The sequence below is a fragment of the Zonotrichia albicollis genome, chromosome 3 (genome assembly GCF_047830755.1).
Source record: "Zonotrichia albicollis isolate bZonAlb1 chromosome 3, bZonAlb1.hap1, whole genome shotgun sequence".
Classification (NCBI taxonomy): domain Eukaryota; kingdom Metazoa; phylum Chordata; class Aves; order Passeriformes; family Passerellidae; genus Zonotrichia; species Zonotrichia albicollis.
The window spans coordinates 104367372-104384179 of NC_133821.1; the positions used below are offsets into that span (position 1 = coordinate 104367372).

The window sequence follows — 16808 nt, forward strand, 5'->3', positions numbered from 1 at the left end:
GGAAAATAACTTTTATTACATTCTGCTTTTGCACAGGGACAAGAACAAAGTCTACCTTCTAGGCTGAACAACATTAACTCTTAAGTTATATTAAATACTGAAATCTCTAACATAAATATTCATAGGTGTGAAGGAAACTACTTGCTCCCATTGCAAACAGCATAAATTATGTATTCATATTAACTGAGGCTGTAAGACTTTTGGCACGTGAGAGAACTTACCGAAGTGAGTCTATGGCTTCTGGTGTATGGTAGAAATGAGGTGGATTGATGGTAACAGAGGTTCCTAGCTTTTCAATGAGTAGATTGCAAACATTCTGCATTTTTCCAAAATCACTGAATATGATACAGACCTGGGAGTGAGTGAACAGACATCACATGAGTAATATTTTCGTTTTCCACTATGACTCAACACTTTCATTTAAATCAGTGTAAGGCCAGACATCTACAAGGTAACTAAACACACTAGTGCCATATACAACTCCAACATTTATGAACTTATAAGACTTTTATATAGCCCTAGAAACTAGCATTGTTTGCAACAGAAAGAAGTTCTTATAGTTTAAAACTGAGGATTAAGAAATCCCTTCCTGAAGAAATGCAGAATTCTTGGTATGCAAACAATCAGAAGAATAAATGTGCTCTGGTGCACATGACTAGATGCATCCTGGTTTGTCCCTTCTTAGATTGCTGGATGTTAATTATGCAGAAGCTCATACAAAATATGTGGAAAACACTGTGCATGAAGGAAAAATATATTTTAATTCCAAGCATTAGATTAAAGAAACCTCAGCTATGAGATTAAGCTAGACTGAGCCCAGTTCACCTTGCAGTGGGCTCCAAATCCTGTGTTGTCTGAACAGACTCACTGCAGTGCTGAGAGGGAACAGGGCACTTCAGACTCAGATTAAAAACAATTTAAACACCCAACATTAAATTAAATGAAGATGCACTAGGAACTGAGGTCCTTCCCAAATGCTATGAAGCAGCAATCACTATCAGTCCTGGATCCAGAGCCCAACAGTTCTCCTGGTCCAGCCAGGCAGCAACTTGCCTGGCAGAAGCCAGCTCTTCTCTGTGGCAAAGCACAGCTGCCAGGGCTGAAGCAATGACACTGAGCTGATACAGCATTCAGGAATCACAAATCCTGGATCCCTAACTTTTTTTAAAAAAAACCTAAAGCCTCATCTTCACTTCCAGTACAGTGCTCCCACCATGAGTCAGGTGGAATCCCCAACTCCCTTCTTTCTGCATATTAATACAGGTTCCACAGGAGTGGAAGAAAAACCCTGCGGTTAAGAAAATTCTACTGCCAACACGTGGGACGTACAGCTGCCCCCATGGCTGCTGCAGTCTATGCATCACTCTACCCCAGTGAAGGGATAAGACACAGAAATCTCAGTTACAGCACGTCAGCAGCACTGCAGCACATTTCTGTGCGCATACCAGAGATTTATTTACCTTGTGCACAATGAGATAATTCAAAGAAGCTGAACCTCTCAGTGAGGGAGGAGGGAGCTACTTCATATGCAGAGTAAGGTAAAAAGTGCTCCCATCTTGTTACCCTTGACAGCCTTTTGGTGTAGTACCTGAACCTTATCCTGGCTTGGATCCTTGCACTGGTTCAGTGGCTCTGAAAGGTGCAGTGTCAATTGAACAGAGGTTGAAGATGAGGCTACACCTACAGTTTTTTCTCCAGTAGGAGTTCTTGCCATACATATAAAAAGCACACATCCCCCTGTGATGTTTTGCCAGGAAACTGTCATAGGTGTATTTTGTGTAAAGTCTCACTATGAGGACTGTCATAGTGTTTTCCAGATTGCCATCAGCATTTACAAGATTTGTTCCTTCTAGGGGATGAAACAAAAAAAGTGATGAAACAAAAGAACTATGGGTCTTAAGCAGGAGGTAAATTGCTCAGACTGGGGCACTTCTGGGCACTCAGGAACTTTACTGTTAAAAAAAAAGCACTTGATCAGGTACCCTCAGAAGCACAAAGCAACTGACCAACAGCTGATTTTGCTGTTTCCCCCTCCTAAAAAAAATAAAAATAAAAATTTTCATTTAGAGCTACATCTAATACATTCAACTTACAATTACAGAGAATACTTCAACATTAAAATGCAAATAAATGTTTTAACTTTGTCAGTTATTAAGATTAAAAGGTAACAAGAAGCTATGCAAAACTATTAGAGACATTCACAGGTTTGGAAAAGGCTGCAAATGACAAGAAGTTATGGTTTATAAGGAGGTGAGCATACTAAGAAATGCACAAAACCAACATAATCTTCCTCCCATGAGAACGTCACACAATAAATGAACTATTATGATAAAGATATTATAAAGCTTTGTGATCTTATACACAACTTCATTCTTCTGAATATTTTCCTTTATTATAGCATGAATTAAAATTATCTCCTTACAGTTGAAAGAATATCTTGAATTCTTCATTATACTTTTAAATAGCTACACACCTGGGAATTTTTCAGTCTTCTAAAAATTCTTTACAGGAGACAAATGATGAAGAGTTTACAGAATGTAGTAAAACAGGATGTCCAAGACTTTACATGTAACAGATATAATGGCAAACTCTAATAGAGAAGTGAGTGGAAGTGAGTTTTAAATTCATTCATGTTGCTAAAGCAGGCAAACAGCCTTGTCAATGGACCCTCACTAGTTTATGAAGCTGCACTAATGAAACAAGGATATTCATAAAGGGAGAAGCAAGGAGAGACTGATCTCTGCATTAAGAGTGGCCACACTGCTACCTCAGCGTGCATGGCAGCCTAAACAGCAGCACTGTGCATGGATTCTTCCACTTCCAACCCCCAGGGCCCCAGGCAACCACACAACTTTGCAACAGCAATTACAGCTGGTCCAAGCTGCTTACAAATCAACACTAAATCGAAGTAATCAGCCTTCCACATATAATCCTTGCTGCATAAAACCTAATAGCAGAAGACAGATAATTGGTTAAGTTACCACTTAAGACTGAAGTTGTAAGCCTAAGCTTGTCTGTAGCATAAACAATAATTCATATAATAATTAATAATAGGGGGTTTATTAATTTTTAAGTACAGGTCATCTAAAAAACATGGTGATTTAAGGTCTCAGGGTAGTATGTGTCTCCATGATGAAGCTGAAGTCATTCAGAACATGAATTCACACCATTTAAGTATCTTAAGACTAATTTTAAAATCCAACTTTTGTTCTCCAAATTCTCAATCATTTCTGTATTTATTGGTGTTATTTAGATAAGAATATGCCTTAAAGCAAGCAAACTAAGGAGGCTGAACTTGTTTAAGAGGACTCTAAACCACAGCTCTATAAACCAGCTATCATTTTATTGCAGGCTTCCAGGTTTACTTTGTAAGGATCTCTAAACTTGCTGGGTAGTGATTAAAGTTTTATGGTCTAAAAAATACATTAGCTAAACACACAATTTCCCTCAGTGAATGTTTCAAGCACAGCGTTTATTTCCTACTATGGCATGAACGTGCAAATATATACTTCCCTTAGCAGATACTGAAGTAAATGGGATTATTCCCATAATATCTGCATTTCACAGAGCATTTTACCTACAGAATTCTGAGCCAATTACCCAGGAAACAATTACCTTTACTTTACTTAGAGCAAGCTGATGGCAGAGTTGTACAGAACAGACCAAAATCCAGGTGCTCTGCAACTGTGGCCTAAGCAGATCTTGCATTTGCTCCCAGTTCAAGGAGCTAAAATAATGAAAAAAAAAAAAAAAAAGAAAGCTGAGCTGGGGAAAAAACAGGTTATTAACTGGGGCAGCTTTCTGAACTCACCAACTCCTTGCAAGAAGCAGAGGGCAGGAAGGGCTACAGGTGAAGGAAAGTTCAGAATTGTTGGTTTGCTCACACTGCCCCAGAACCAAATATGCCAGTCTGTAGCATCAGGTAACATTTAAAAAGCACACATTCATCTGAGAAGAAAACAAGTTCAGCACAAAGAACAACAGAAGACTGCAGCTGAACTCTGCTATAAACTGCAGTCCTCAAATAGTTCTTTTGGACTATGCTGCCGTTATGTTCCTTGGTCTGAGTAAAGATAGTCTGCAAATTTTTATAGGTCCTTGACACACTTACTTTTTAATTTTATTTTTATTTTTGGCTAGGTTGAATACATACCTCTGCTTCCATTTGGTAAGTATTTTCTACTCTGCTAAAATCTTCTGTTACAGTCATATTTTCTTCCTAAAACAAAGTAGAGGAATACAACCTTAAAAGACAGAAATTAAGGATCTGCTGTATCTACATGGTGTCCTATAAAAGCTGAACTGTTTTGGTATATTACTCATGACTTTGAAACAGAAATTTTGAATTTTCCATGCAAATAACTTCAGTTAAAAACTAGCTGGATGTTAAAGATTTCTTGAATTATTCTAAATCAATTATACAGTAGCTCTACAATGGGATTTTGCTGCTATTCCCTTGAAGAGAACAATTAGGTCATAAAAGTAGCTGCTAAGTAGAAGCTGTGTGTATTAGTGTGTAACTGTAAATTCACCTGGTACAAGAAATCTAGAAGCTTCAGAAAGTTAGTATGTGAGAAGTGCTTTTTAGGCCCCTATTTTAAGATATTTTAGCAGCAGCAGCAGCTTGTAGCAAGGTGATATGAACAAAGATTGAACAGCAATTATTCTGGCATAGTGGTAACCCTTGAAAAAGGCTGTTCCACCAGTGATGCCTCGGCATCAACAGCAGCTCCTTTGGTCAACATAATGGCTGCACAGAGCACTAGCAAATCCTGTAGGACACATAAATAAGGTACTGAACTCAAGAAGATACAGAATAACTGCAGTTACATGTGAATATTTGACCAGCTTGCTACTGGTCTAACAGTCACATATCTTTCACCCACTTTGCTCTGCAGCAAACAGTTTGAACAAACAATTTATTGTGAAATTACTCTAACATAGCAAAAAAAGCACAGCCTACAGTTTAATTGCAACTTTGCATGTAACACCTATGAAGTGTAGTAAAGCAAATACCCAGCCTTCCAGTCACTAAAGAAGTTTTATTTACTAGATTTATTTGCATAAGAAATATTTTCTTCAATGTTCACATTCAAGATGCTTTGTGTCAGAGTATTTCCTAAAGATGCTCAAGTCTTCAAGTTTATCATGTAGCATGCATGCATGCATAAGTTTATGCACATAATATTAACTATGAGAAGCATTTTCCTTTTAAAATATTATATGGTTTTATTACCATTGAATAAAAGTCTACAAAAAACTGAAATTTCAAAATTTGTATCATGATTGATTGGTAGTGCTCAAATTTAAGCACAAGAGTCCTATTTTTAGATATTTTCAGGAAGTCTCTTCTAGTAAGGGCAAGGATTGGCAAGGGCCAGTAGTCCATAAAAGCCGTATTTTTTCTTTTATTTGGCTGGGGTTTGCTAGAGTGATCAAGACAGTCTAGCACCAACAGCTCATTTAATTTACAGGATGGGGTAAATCTTACTATTTGTGTTAGAATTCAATTACAATTGCCAAGAAATATTTTTCCCCAGAGGTTTCGCGTATCTTACAGAAATTACCACACAGAAAAAACAAACTACTACAACTCGTATCTTACAGAAATAGCTGTGCTGTAACACAACTGTAAACATAGAAAAAATGCATTTGTTTTCCCCTGTCCCCTCTCCTTAATCCTTTTTAAAACAGGTTCTCCTTCCTGCTGAGCAGATCCAAGCCTTGGAATCTGGCTGTGCCCTCCCAAGGTTCCTGTGTATTTAAGGACACTGCCATCCCGTGGCACCAGGCGCTATGGCAAGATCAATACTATGGAGTGAAAGATCATTTTGCACCACGTATTACAAAATTTCCTTCACAGCTAATTTTAATCCCACCAAATGTGACAGTAGCTGTATGTGCTACTGAAGATAAATGGATGAAATAACTGCTGAAGTCATAACAAGGTGGCCTTCTGTGATACATTTTCTGTTAGATACTTCACTTCTGTTTGTGACTGTGTTCACACAAAGATATGGAAAAGACAGGTAGGAGACAACAGAATTTGAAATTGGAATCAAGACTGAGACTACTTCAAAAGCAACAATTTTTCTTCCCTACTGTTTATGTCTACTATTCATATTTTGGCTGAGGAAATACCAGTTTGATTGAATGGCCCCAGAAGAAATACTTTTCACTGTGACTTAGGGAAAGCTGCACCTCAAGTATTCTGGACATCTGGAATAACTTTCTATATTTTCTAAATCTGGGGCCAAGAATCACAAAAAATAATTAAACCAATATAACAATATTGGTATTTCAATCACCCCAGAAGCCATTGAACAACTCTTAAGAGAATCACACTTGTGAATTCTGCTTATAAAGCCAATTTTTTATGTGGCATCACATCACTGCTTCAGGCACTCTAAAATAAACAAAAATGAAAAAGATAGTCGATATCCCATTGAGCATATCAAGTCTAGAAATTGCTTTGCTTTGTATTTTTACTCTTTTGAACTGAACACAACCTTTTATAGTCCTTCCTCCTATCTGCTACTTCTGAACAATGTCTTAGTCACAGGACCATTGTCCTGTGTCCACCCTCATGACACTGGCAGGCTATAGGAATGACTGCTCTTTTCCCCAGAAGAGAACAGGAAAAAAAATAATGGGTAAGTTAGCAAAAGCATACTTCAAGGAGACAAGTATGCAACAATACACTAAAAGAACAGCCCATGTGCACATAAAATTATGTTCTGCTCCTGGCTAATGACTTAATGAAACTATGAGACCTTTTTATGATACACAAGCCAAGCCTGAGCAAGGGAAAGCACTTATAGTTTGGAATGTATGCTAAAGCCTGTTGGGTAATGTATGCTGATATGTGTAACTGTAAATAAAAAATATCTGGAGACACTTGAAAATGTCTCTTGAAATCCATTTGTACATTTGAACTGATATATCCAGTACAACTTTACATTATCAAAAAGAAGGATATCTGTTCAGTCAAAAGAGTCAGCTTCTTCCATGTGATGACAGCATTTTTGTTCTTGGCACTATGGAAATGGTTACTGAGAGCCCTGATCTTGCTCCTGTCTCCTGCCAGTCATCCACAGTGTCTCCAGATAGTTAAGGATGCTGAGCACCTTCTGAGATTGGGTAGCTGTGCTGCAGCCTCTCATCCCCACACTCTGTCTGGTCTTTGGCATGAGATGTCAGAATGACCACCCAAAACCCATAGTGAAAAAGTTTCTGCTGCTTAAAGAAGAAATAACCGAAGTATATTATATAACCAAACAGTTACTACAAGAAAGACAAAAAGCAGATTTGTCCTCAGCAAATGCAGGGTACTCTGGAGATATTTCTTTAAATATGTAGTAATATAAAAAAGGCGATGCCTTACACACGTTTTTACCTTCAGTCAGGGATATATTGTCATTGGAAGACTTTGCAACTAAGTCGGCAAACTTTAAAACCTTTTTTAACTGACTGTATGGATGTTCATCCATAACTGTGACTCCTGAGTAAGTTTTGAAATATGAAGAATATTGCACATAAATCCAAGGGAGGTATCCTAGTTCAGACAATCTCTAACACAGAGCCTACCAGATATATTTTGCTAGATGGTTTGTTTTGTTCTACAACACTCTGACAGGTACAACAAATATTATCACTGTTATTTTAAACATGGTGCCAATGCCAACAGTTAGATATAGCCATTAAAGAAAACAAGTGTCATCTCCACACCACTCCCCAAATAAATCATAGCTGGCAAATATAAAATCTGTTTGCTTCCAGAGAAAGAGAAGAAAATGTTACTTTTGAGCAGCTGGGTTGATTAAGGGAGATTGCTTTGAAGGCTGCAGGGAAAGTAAAATCAATGGGGAAACCACATTCTGTGCTCTGAAGTGCTGCATATACTTACAGCACTCTATAAATAAATGCCACTATGTGCATCTATTTCTGATTAAAATCCTGTGTAAATGTATATGGAAATCAGGTGCTGCCCCCAGGCCTCCTGAGAAGCTGCTAATGCAAGCTCCTGCTGCTGCAAAGGTTATGCACTTCCCATCTCACAGGTTCCCTACTATAGCAACAATAAGGGTTAAGAAAATTGTGCTGTGCATTAATTAAAATAAATATATAGCATAGTTAGATGATTTCTAAAGAGGCCTTAGATAAGCTTGCAACAACTAGAACCATATGGAGACTGTGAAGAGACATTAATTTTACAGTTGCCTAGAATGGTATTAGCTGCAAGTGAAGTTATCAAATGCAGTTAAAGAACAAATTGCCAGCAGTGAGAGTTGTTAGTGGAAAAGCTGCAAGGCAAATAAAAGCTCCAGCAGTAGAGTGATTTAAAACTGGATGAAACAAAGCACTAAAAATTATACCGTGGGGAACTACTCTGAAAAAAAATAACTTCATGTTGTTTTTCTCAGAGTTCCCTAGAGCTAACACTTTGCTAACACTGAGAAACCCACAACTCAAGCAGCATTTCACAGTCTCTCAACTAAGTGGAAAGAACATTTCCATTCTCCAACACACAGCATCTTCGAAAGAGAAAAAGATTACTGTGAAATTATTGTAACTATAATAAGACACCAAATACTCTCACATTGTAAAAACAGCCCACTCTCCACCCTGCTTGCCTGCTCACATTACTTTTCTGAACCTGACTGTTATAAATCCAAATAAAGTCATTTGTTTGTCCAAGTCGTACTTCAGCTTGCAATCCCTTTTTCTAGCCTGGAGTGGTGCACACAGCCCCTCTAAAGCACACTCACCTCTTTAACACCCTGCCTGCTCTTGTTGTGTGCCAGCCACTACATGTTGGACGCTCCTTGCTGTCCCAATTCAACCAGTATCAAGTCAAAACTGGAAGTCAGTTGTTCAGATTCACTGTGGGGGAAATATCTCCAACTATCTTTTCCAATATAGCCATGCTCTGAAGAACTATTTAATTAGTCAGGACAAAAATGTCCCATATAGCTCATCATGGTGGTGGGTACAAAGGTTAACATTTTCTCTACTGATAGGAAGGAATGCATGCTGAATTGCTTTGTCTTCCCCCATTCCTCTTAAAATCCACCACTTTAAACTCCTGTTAATTCACTTAATAGACACTGAAGGCATGTAACCTGCAATCCCTCACTAAAATGCACCAGTTTTGGCTGAACGAGTCATCCTGATGTCAGTGGAACCCAAGACAAACGCTGCCTGTGACAGACATGCACCCAGCCACAATCAACACCTGTCCTAAAGCAGCCTCCATACCCCCTTGTTGTCTCATCCCAGAGCTGCAATATGAGCTTTTTCAGGGGCACAGTGGTCTTTTTCACTGCCTTCTTTATTCCTGAACAATTTATATAGATACTACAGAGACAGCATAAGAGTTCAAAAAAAAAAAAAAACCCACAAAATCCTATTTTGTTTGGGAATGAAAGCTGATGCCAGTACTTATCTCCAAATGCATGCAGCATCTGAAATGTGGGCATGCAATTTCACTGTGGCACATCGCTGTTTAGGCTGAGTAACTGACTCTCCTACTTTGCATTTACTAACTCTGACTTGCACTGTACCATCATGCAGTATCAGGAAACCTTCTGTAACTCCTTTTTACTCCACTGAATAATCTGGTGTTCATAGCAAACCTTATCATCTCCCTTTCCCCCTAGCTTAACTGTGAATACACTCAAAAGGCACAAACCTGCTAGGGAACTTCAATAAGAAGTAACTTTTGAAAACAAGTGCATATTCCATAAAAGATAAGGGTTTTTCTGTTTTTAAGAGCCCTATGTGTGGAACGCTGTCCAAAACTCTTTTGCGAAATCCAAAAACATCATCAGCATAATTGTTGGGATAAACATCACCCTTATGGAGCATTTACTGTTTGGACAGAGCTTTAAAGGTAAGTCTGCGCTTTTTTCATTGTTGCAAAATTACTTCCAGACGCTACAATATTCATTGTGGTAAAAGAACTTTCTGGGTTCACAAGGGGCTTCTGTCACTTCAGCTATCTTGATCATATCTCAAGTTTTTAAAAACCTCTCTACTTAAGTAGAACAAGAAAGAGGGAAAGATCTCTGTATGTATTTGCTGCTAAGCTCTGGTCATCACAGTTACGCTGACACACACAGGTACAGGTTATGCTGCTGTGTACAACTTTATAAGTTTCACTCGCCTCCACGGGCGAATGCTGTATTACACCAGAAATCACAGAATTAGGTTGGAAAAGGCCTCTGGTATCATAGAGTGCACCCTTAAACTGAACTTCACCATGTCAATAGACCATGGCACTGAGACCCACGTCCAGCCTTTCCTAAAGTGCCTCCAGGGACGGCGATTCCACCACCGTGCGAGTCGAACAGGACGGCTTTCACATGCTTAACAAGCAACCTGTTGGAAAGCCCGGGTAGCGACATTCCGCCTTTTCTGTTGGGGCTGCCATGGCTGCAGACTTCCAAAGACAGGCAGGCTTTTCCAGCGGTTCCCGAGGCTCCCCTGCTTCCCGCCGCACCAAGGCCCTCCGCGGGCGCCTCTCCTCAGGGCCGCTCCGGCGGGACAGCACCGCATCCCGCCGGCTGCCGAGCGGCACCGGGAACGGGACCGGGAACCGGGAATAGCCCCGCCTGCTGCCCCCCCGCCTTCCCCCTGGGGACAACCCGGCGCCTCAGGGGGCCCCGGACGGCGGAGCTCACCGGGATGCCGTTTAGGCGGGCGGTCTGCGCGATGTACTGCAGCCGGCGGGACACGCTGCTCCGCGCCGCCCCGGCCGCCTCCTTGCGGCTGCCGAGCCGCAGCGACACCCGCGCCCGGTCCGGGCGGGCGCTCAGCTCCGCGCTGCCGCTCACATGCACCTCCCGCCCGGGCAGCGCCGCAGGCTCCACTCGTCCCGCCGGGGACGGGGCCAGGTCGAGCTCGGCGAAGACGCGAGATGGGGAGGGCGCGGGCGGCGCCATGGCCGTGGCTATGGCGGCTCCTCACGGCACCATGGCAACCCTGGGGCGCCACGTCACAGCGCCCGCGCGCTCCCGAGCGCCGCCGCGCGGGACCGGAGCTCTCGCTCGCGCCGGGACCGGCGTGCTCACGGGGGCGTTAAGGGAGGAAAAGACGTCTGGGATCACCGAGTGCAACCTATGGCCGGACACCACCATGCCAATTAAACCATGGCACTGAATGGCACGTCCAGTCTTTCCTAAAACACATTCTTCCTAATGTCCAACCTAAACTTCCCTGGTGCAGTTTAAGACTCTGTCCTCCTGTCCTGTCGCTGGTTGCCTGGGAAGTCCCTCCGCCGCTCGCCGAGGGGACGCTGCCGTGGCGGTGTTCGAGGGTGGTACCCGGCCATGAAGGTGACTGAGCACAGACAAGAGGACAAGGTTCACGCCCTGGCCCAAACAGGGTCAGCCACAGCAGGTTGCCTAGGCCCACGTCCAGCTGAATTTTTAATATTTCCAAACATGGAGACTCCAGGACCTGAGCAATCCAAGTCAGTGTCTGACTATACTCGGAGTAAAAAATACAGGGGTTTTATGTTCACCTGGAGTGTTGTGTGTTTTAATCTCTGTACACTGTGTGCTGTCAGGTCAACACCGAAGGCAGACTGGCTTCCATGTCTTCCATCCATCAGGCATCTAAATATAGACTGATAAGATCTCCCAGATCTTTCTCTAGGCTGTAGTTCCAGCTCTGTCAGCCCTTCCTCATAAGAGAGATGCTCCAGTCCCTTCATCATGCTCACAGCCTTTTGTTGCATTTTCTTCAGCATGTCCATATCTTCCTGGTGTTGGGGAATCCAGGAAACACTCCAGGTGTGCTTCACCAGGGCTGAGCAAAGGGGAAGGTTCCCCTCCCCTGACCTGCTGGAAATGCTTCCCCTAATCCAGCCCAGGATGCAGCTGGCCTGCTTTGCCATGGCGTCCATGATCCACCTGTTGTCCTTTTCTGCTTTCCAGCCAGTGAAGCCCCAGTGTGCGCTGGTGCACAGCGTTGTTCTGCCCCAGATGCATGTTTTGGTGTTTTCCCTTGCTGAACTTCATGGGATGTTTCTCAGCCCAATTCTTCAGCTGGTCAGAGTGACTGCAAAATGAGTAGCTCAGTGATGAGTTCTGATGAGCTCTGGTCTCATTTGTATGAGGATTTTTGGGAAGAACTCTGGATGTGTCATTGCTGCTTACATTTGTGGTACATCGCGTTTTGATTACCTTGAAATCTTTAATCTAGCACAGAGGCTGGAATGGTACTGTATGTTTACAGAAGGTCTTGCAGCCTTAAGAATTCACATTGCAAATGTTGGAAAGTCTGTGTTACTGTGATAAGTCCGTGTCTGATAAATATTGCTATATTCTCCTCCTAGATAAAAACATGGCATGTGAAGACATCAAGATCTGATTTTAACACTCAGATGAAGATTTCTTGAAGGTGTCTGGATGCAGAAGTATCGAGCGAGTTGAAGCCCTGTCTTTTGTCCCCTTCATTAGTCTGCTTGGTGTGTGTGTGTGCATTTCATGTCTTGTCATTAGACAGCTTCTGTACAAATTTCCTTTCTTGTCATTAATATCATATCTGCCTTAAGAGGTGTCAGTGAATTCTGTCTCCTTCATGACTTTTGGAGTCTTCTGCCTTTGAATCTGGTTTTCTCTCCATATTTGCTGAACACTTAAAGCTTCAAATGAAACAGATTGAACCTCTTAGGTATTCATTATGTCTGGAGATGACACTCCATGTTTCTCAGCAGGAACAACCAGAAGTAGAGACTCCTAAAATTTTGAGTGCAACTGACTTTGATCAAAGTTATATGGCAAGATAAGGAAGCAGCTTGTAACAGAATCCAAAAATATCAGTGCCTAGTCACTTAAAATAAATCAATTTGAGAGCTTGTATGAATAAATTGGCACTGCTGACTTTAAGAAACAAAATACAAAAAAGAAAATGAGTACAGAGGAAATTATAAATGTATATTCCTCAGAAATAAATTCTTTCATTAAACAGAGAGTTAAATGCTTTTGAAAGTAGTCGGTCACATCTGTACTTACGTTTTTGTTGTTTTGTTTTTGTTTAGCCAAGATGTTTGTAATGGAATTACTTAAATATGTAATAGTATCAATCAACATACTCTAAGTATTGAATGGTGCTTATCAAGAAATCATTAATAAAGCTTTTAAAGAACTCTTGGATAATGTAATTAAGCCAAATTGTGTACTGTCCATTTTTTTTCATGTTTAAGATAATTCTGATTTAACTATTGAGTAAAAGTTGTTTGCCTTTTTATGAGACAGCCCACATCAAACAAAACATGTTGCAGTATTTATGCTCAATATGTAGATATGCAATGAAATCTCATAGGTGCTACATGCTTCAAAATTCAGTGCTGTGTGATCTTTAAATTTTGGGAAACACAGTGTGTCTTGTAGAAATATTACATAAAGGTATCAATTTTAGAGCTTAATTGGCTGAGTCCCAGAAGATCTTTCTAAGGCCAGATATAAAATTACCTGAAATGCAAACTAATCTATGGAAAAAGACTTTTCTGTGAAACAAGGTCAAATGTGACTGAGTGGTTAGTATGCACTGTAAGAACATCATGCACCAGGGATCTTTTAATTACTATAGCCACATTTTTTGCTTTGCACTCTTTAAAGATACATTGCAAAGCTCAAGTTTAGGTGTATTGAGAGTCTGTCACTCAGAATTTTAATATAGAGCCAAATCTACAGATAATAAGCTTTCCCTGACTTACATTTTGAGTAGGAGGCATCTTTGAATGTGATGGATTAACCTGTTGTTTTAGAGTTGGAAAATTAATTTAATTGTGAATATCATTCTGCTAACTTATCATTGAATTAAGAAATTGAAAACTTAACTACAGACTGTGAAGAAATAGAGATGGTGCTAAATGGTGTGTGGGATTTGGTTTTTTCCTTGGGAAACAGATGGTTTTATGTTTGGATCTATTTCTGTATGGTAGCAGTGAAGTGCAACATTGCTGATGACTTTTAGCAATGGATCTGTATTTGTTTGGTGAGGTAAGACTTTTAAGGTTTGGAATGTGTGGGATGAGGAAATCTCTGTTGCAGGTGATGCCAAATGCTGTTTTTGTGAACGGACAGTTTGCAGTAGTGATGTCTTTCTGTTGTCATGTGTCTCAGCTCCTGACTTAGTGTGCTGCAAAACATTTAATGAGCAAAGGCCCATGCCATATTTATGTATACATGGTTTGTTCCTTGCAATGTTTTTATGAAAAATCAGTCTGTCATTCACTTCTTATCTGCCACTCACTTCTTACATAGCACTGACAATTGCTCTGTAGGACAAATAAATATCCCCTGTAAGCCTGGTTCGTTACCTTTCCAGAACCGTATAAAACTCAACATTGAGAAGGCTAGATCCAAACAAATGGAAAATAATCCTGCAAAATTTAAAATTATTTTTAAGAATAGAAGTCTAAATTACTGAATTCTTAACAACAAACAAGAATTCTAAATTATTGAATTCTAAACAACAAACACCAAGGAGCTTTAAACTTTTACTTGAGTATCTTTTAAGAAGAAACGTGGAAGAAAAAGAGACCAACACTAGTAGCTCTGTCCCTGTTGGGTGTTTTATTTTCAAGATCAACGTTTACTGGATAAGATGCAACCAATGTAGAACTTAGATGATTTCTGTAAAATCTCCTATATTAAAGAAATGTGTGTACTCAGAGGGGATTTTTTTCCCCACATGGACTAATGAGAAAAACAGACTTGCCAAGGCTTGAGGAACATAGTCGGGCTCACAGGAGTCGAGGCTGGTGAGAAAGTTTTCCCTTTACAACATGCAGAGGTCTACAGAGAAAGGGAGGTGCCCCCAGTCCTCTCACTTTGGCCGTGCCTCCAGAATTTCCAAGCGCTGTTAATGATTTCTGTAGCTCAGGATGTCCATCAGTGAGTCTCTGCTCTGGATGTCATTTGCTGGAAGACACTCCAGAATTTGCAGCCAGAGTAGAGGAAGTAGCTGAAAAATTTTCCGGTGTTGCTGAAAAATATGAATGGATTCATCACATTTTTATTTTACTTTTAAGAGTAGTAGTGATTTGACAAGATAATTTGTTTTGGATGTAACTCCACACAAAGCTACTGTCTCAGGCTGAGTGCAGATGTAATCTGACATTTTGTAGTTTTCAATTGGTCCTATTAATGCAAGCGGAGATTTCTTTATTCTGCTTCTCACAGTGAACTTTAGCACATAATGGGAGCAATTGTCTTGTTCTATGATTGTGGTTAGCTGTTGGTTTTGATTTAATCTACTGATTGAAAGCCCACAGTACAAAAAAAAAAGTAATTACATAATTCTTGTCCATTTCTGTGAAACTCTTAAGAACTTAATACAGTCGCTAGTGAAATCTCTTAAAAGACTGCTTGTCTGCAGTCATGACCAAATGAAGCCTTAAATCATGGAACATACTGATATTAAGAATGCTGTCAGAGAGAAAGTTAGGTTTAAGACTAGTAGAACTAAGATTTAAATCTGTTCTCTCTGGTAGACATCACCGAAATGTCTCATATGCTGTGCTCAGCAGCAGCTAAAATTGTAAAAAGTCACAGTCTCTGTTCAAGGGTATGAACACTACAGAAAGGCTAAGTGACTCCTTGAGGTGGTCTTCAGCATTGCATTTGCAAGGAATCATTCTCTGTAAGCAATAAATCTTTGCCAAAAAATGTATGTGTAATATTTTAAAAATAAATTATAAAGGAAATCATAAGTTGAAGATAGTCCTACAGAATGTAATAATTACAATGTAATTTTAAGATACTGGCTTATATTAAACTCTTCATTAAAATTTCCATGCCTAATAATTTTAATACAATTTATTTAAAATACCTGAGCTTTTGTAAGTTCTAAAGGAAACAACACATATTTTCTCTGGTCTCTAATTTTATATTTTCTTAGAAGCTCACAACAACTGTGAATGAACAGACATGTATGCTTCTTATATAAAAGTGCTGCAAAACATCTGGGTTTTAATTTTGCACAAATACTTTTCAGGAAGTCAATAAATTTTGATAATTTCACCACCAAGAACCTGACAGTTACAGCAATTATATGTTCAGCAGGAACACTTTAGAGAAGCTTTGTGGAGGCAGTCATACAATTGAGGAGAATTATGCAATGTTGGATTTTAAAAGCAAAAATAATTCTTGTGCCCTGCTCTCTGTAAAAGGCCATGCAGCTTTTGAAAGTTTAGAAGTGAGTTTACCAAACTTTTTGAAGACTTTGCTGTCTTGATGGAAAGATTGCATAGTATGGAGTGCCTCTTGATGTTCTTGGGCAGATCTTTTTTAATTATTCTGATTGATAAAAAAGGATGAAATTATATGCCACCTGTATAAACAGAAAATACAGACTAGAAGAGGCTGGAAATTAACAAATCTATTCTTTTCCAAGCAGTCCTTGGCAGACTTTAGGCTACTCACTTATAAAAAGAACTTCACTCCTAAAAAGAAAACAGATTTTTTGCATATCCTTATCTGTCCTCACCATCTCATGTTTGCATATGTCTTTTTGGTTCTAGGAATGCACTGATTCAGCACTTAATTATAATCAGCATCAAGGAAAAGACACTGTAGTCTGTAGTCCCTCTCTTTCCACAAGCAGAGATCCTTATTATCCAGCAAAATTCCTTCTGCACCATTTCTGTGACTTCCCTCTCTCACAGCTTGTTGCAGAGACCATGGTCCCAGCTTCAAAATGCAGAGGAAGGGAGTTTTTATCCCAAATAGATTTCTTTCTGGGACTCAATTCCTAGACCCTGTTCTTTGCCAACAAACCTTAAACCCTGAAGGGTC

The 16808-nt window shown here is 40.0% G+C and overlaps 1 protein-coding gene across 5 annotated transcripts in view; it reads right to left on the bottom strand.

Annotated features, from left to right (window-relative positions):
* IRAK1BP1 (interleukin 1 receptor associated kinase 1 binding protein 1) overlaps positions 1–11042 on the bottom strand; it is a 29168-nt gene extending 18126 nt beyond the window's left edge. For 3 of the 5 annotated variants that reach the window (XR_012579753.1, XR_012579752.1, XM_074538341.1), the window contains exons 1-3: positions 10683–11038; positions 4154–4219; positions 222–352 (exon numbers count right to left, since the gene is read on the bottom strand). Coding sequence is in view for 3 of the 5 variants with exons in the window: in XM_074538341.1 (XP_074394442.1) it covers positions 222–352; positions 4154–4219; positions 10683–10943 (458 nt within the window). In the remaining 2 variants the exon portion in view is untranslated. Of the gene's footprint in view, positions 1–221; positions 353–4153; positions 4220–10682 lie in introns of all 5 variants that reach the window. The other 2 variants (XM_074538342.1, XM_074538340.1) reach the window with 2 other exon arrangements.
* Positions 11043–16808: the final 5766 nt, after the last annotated feature.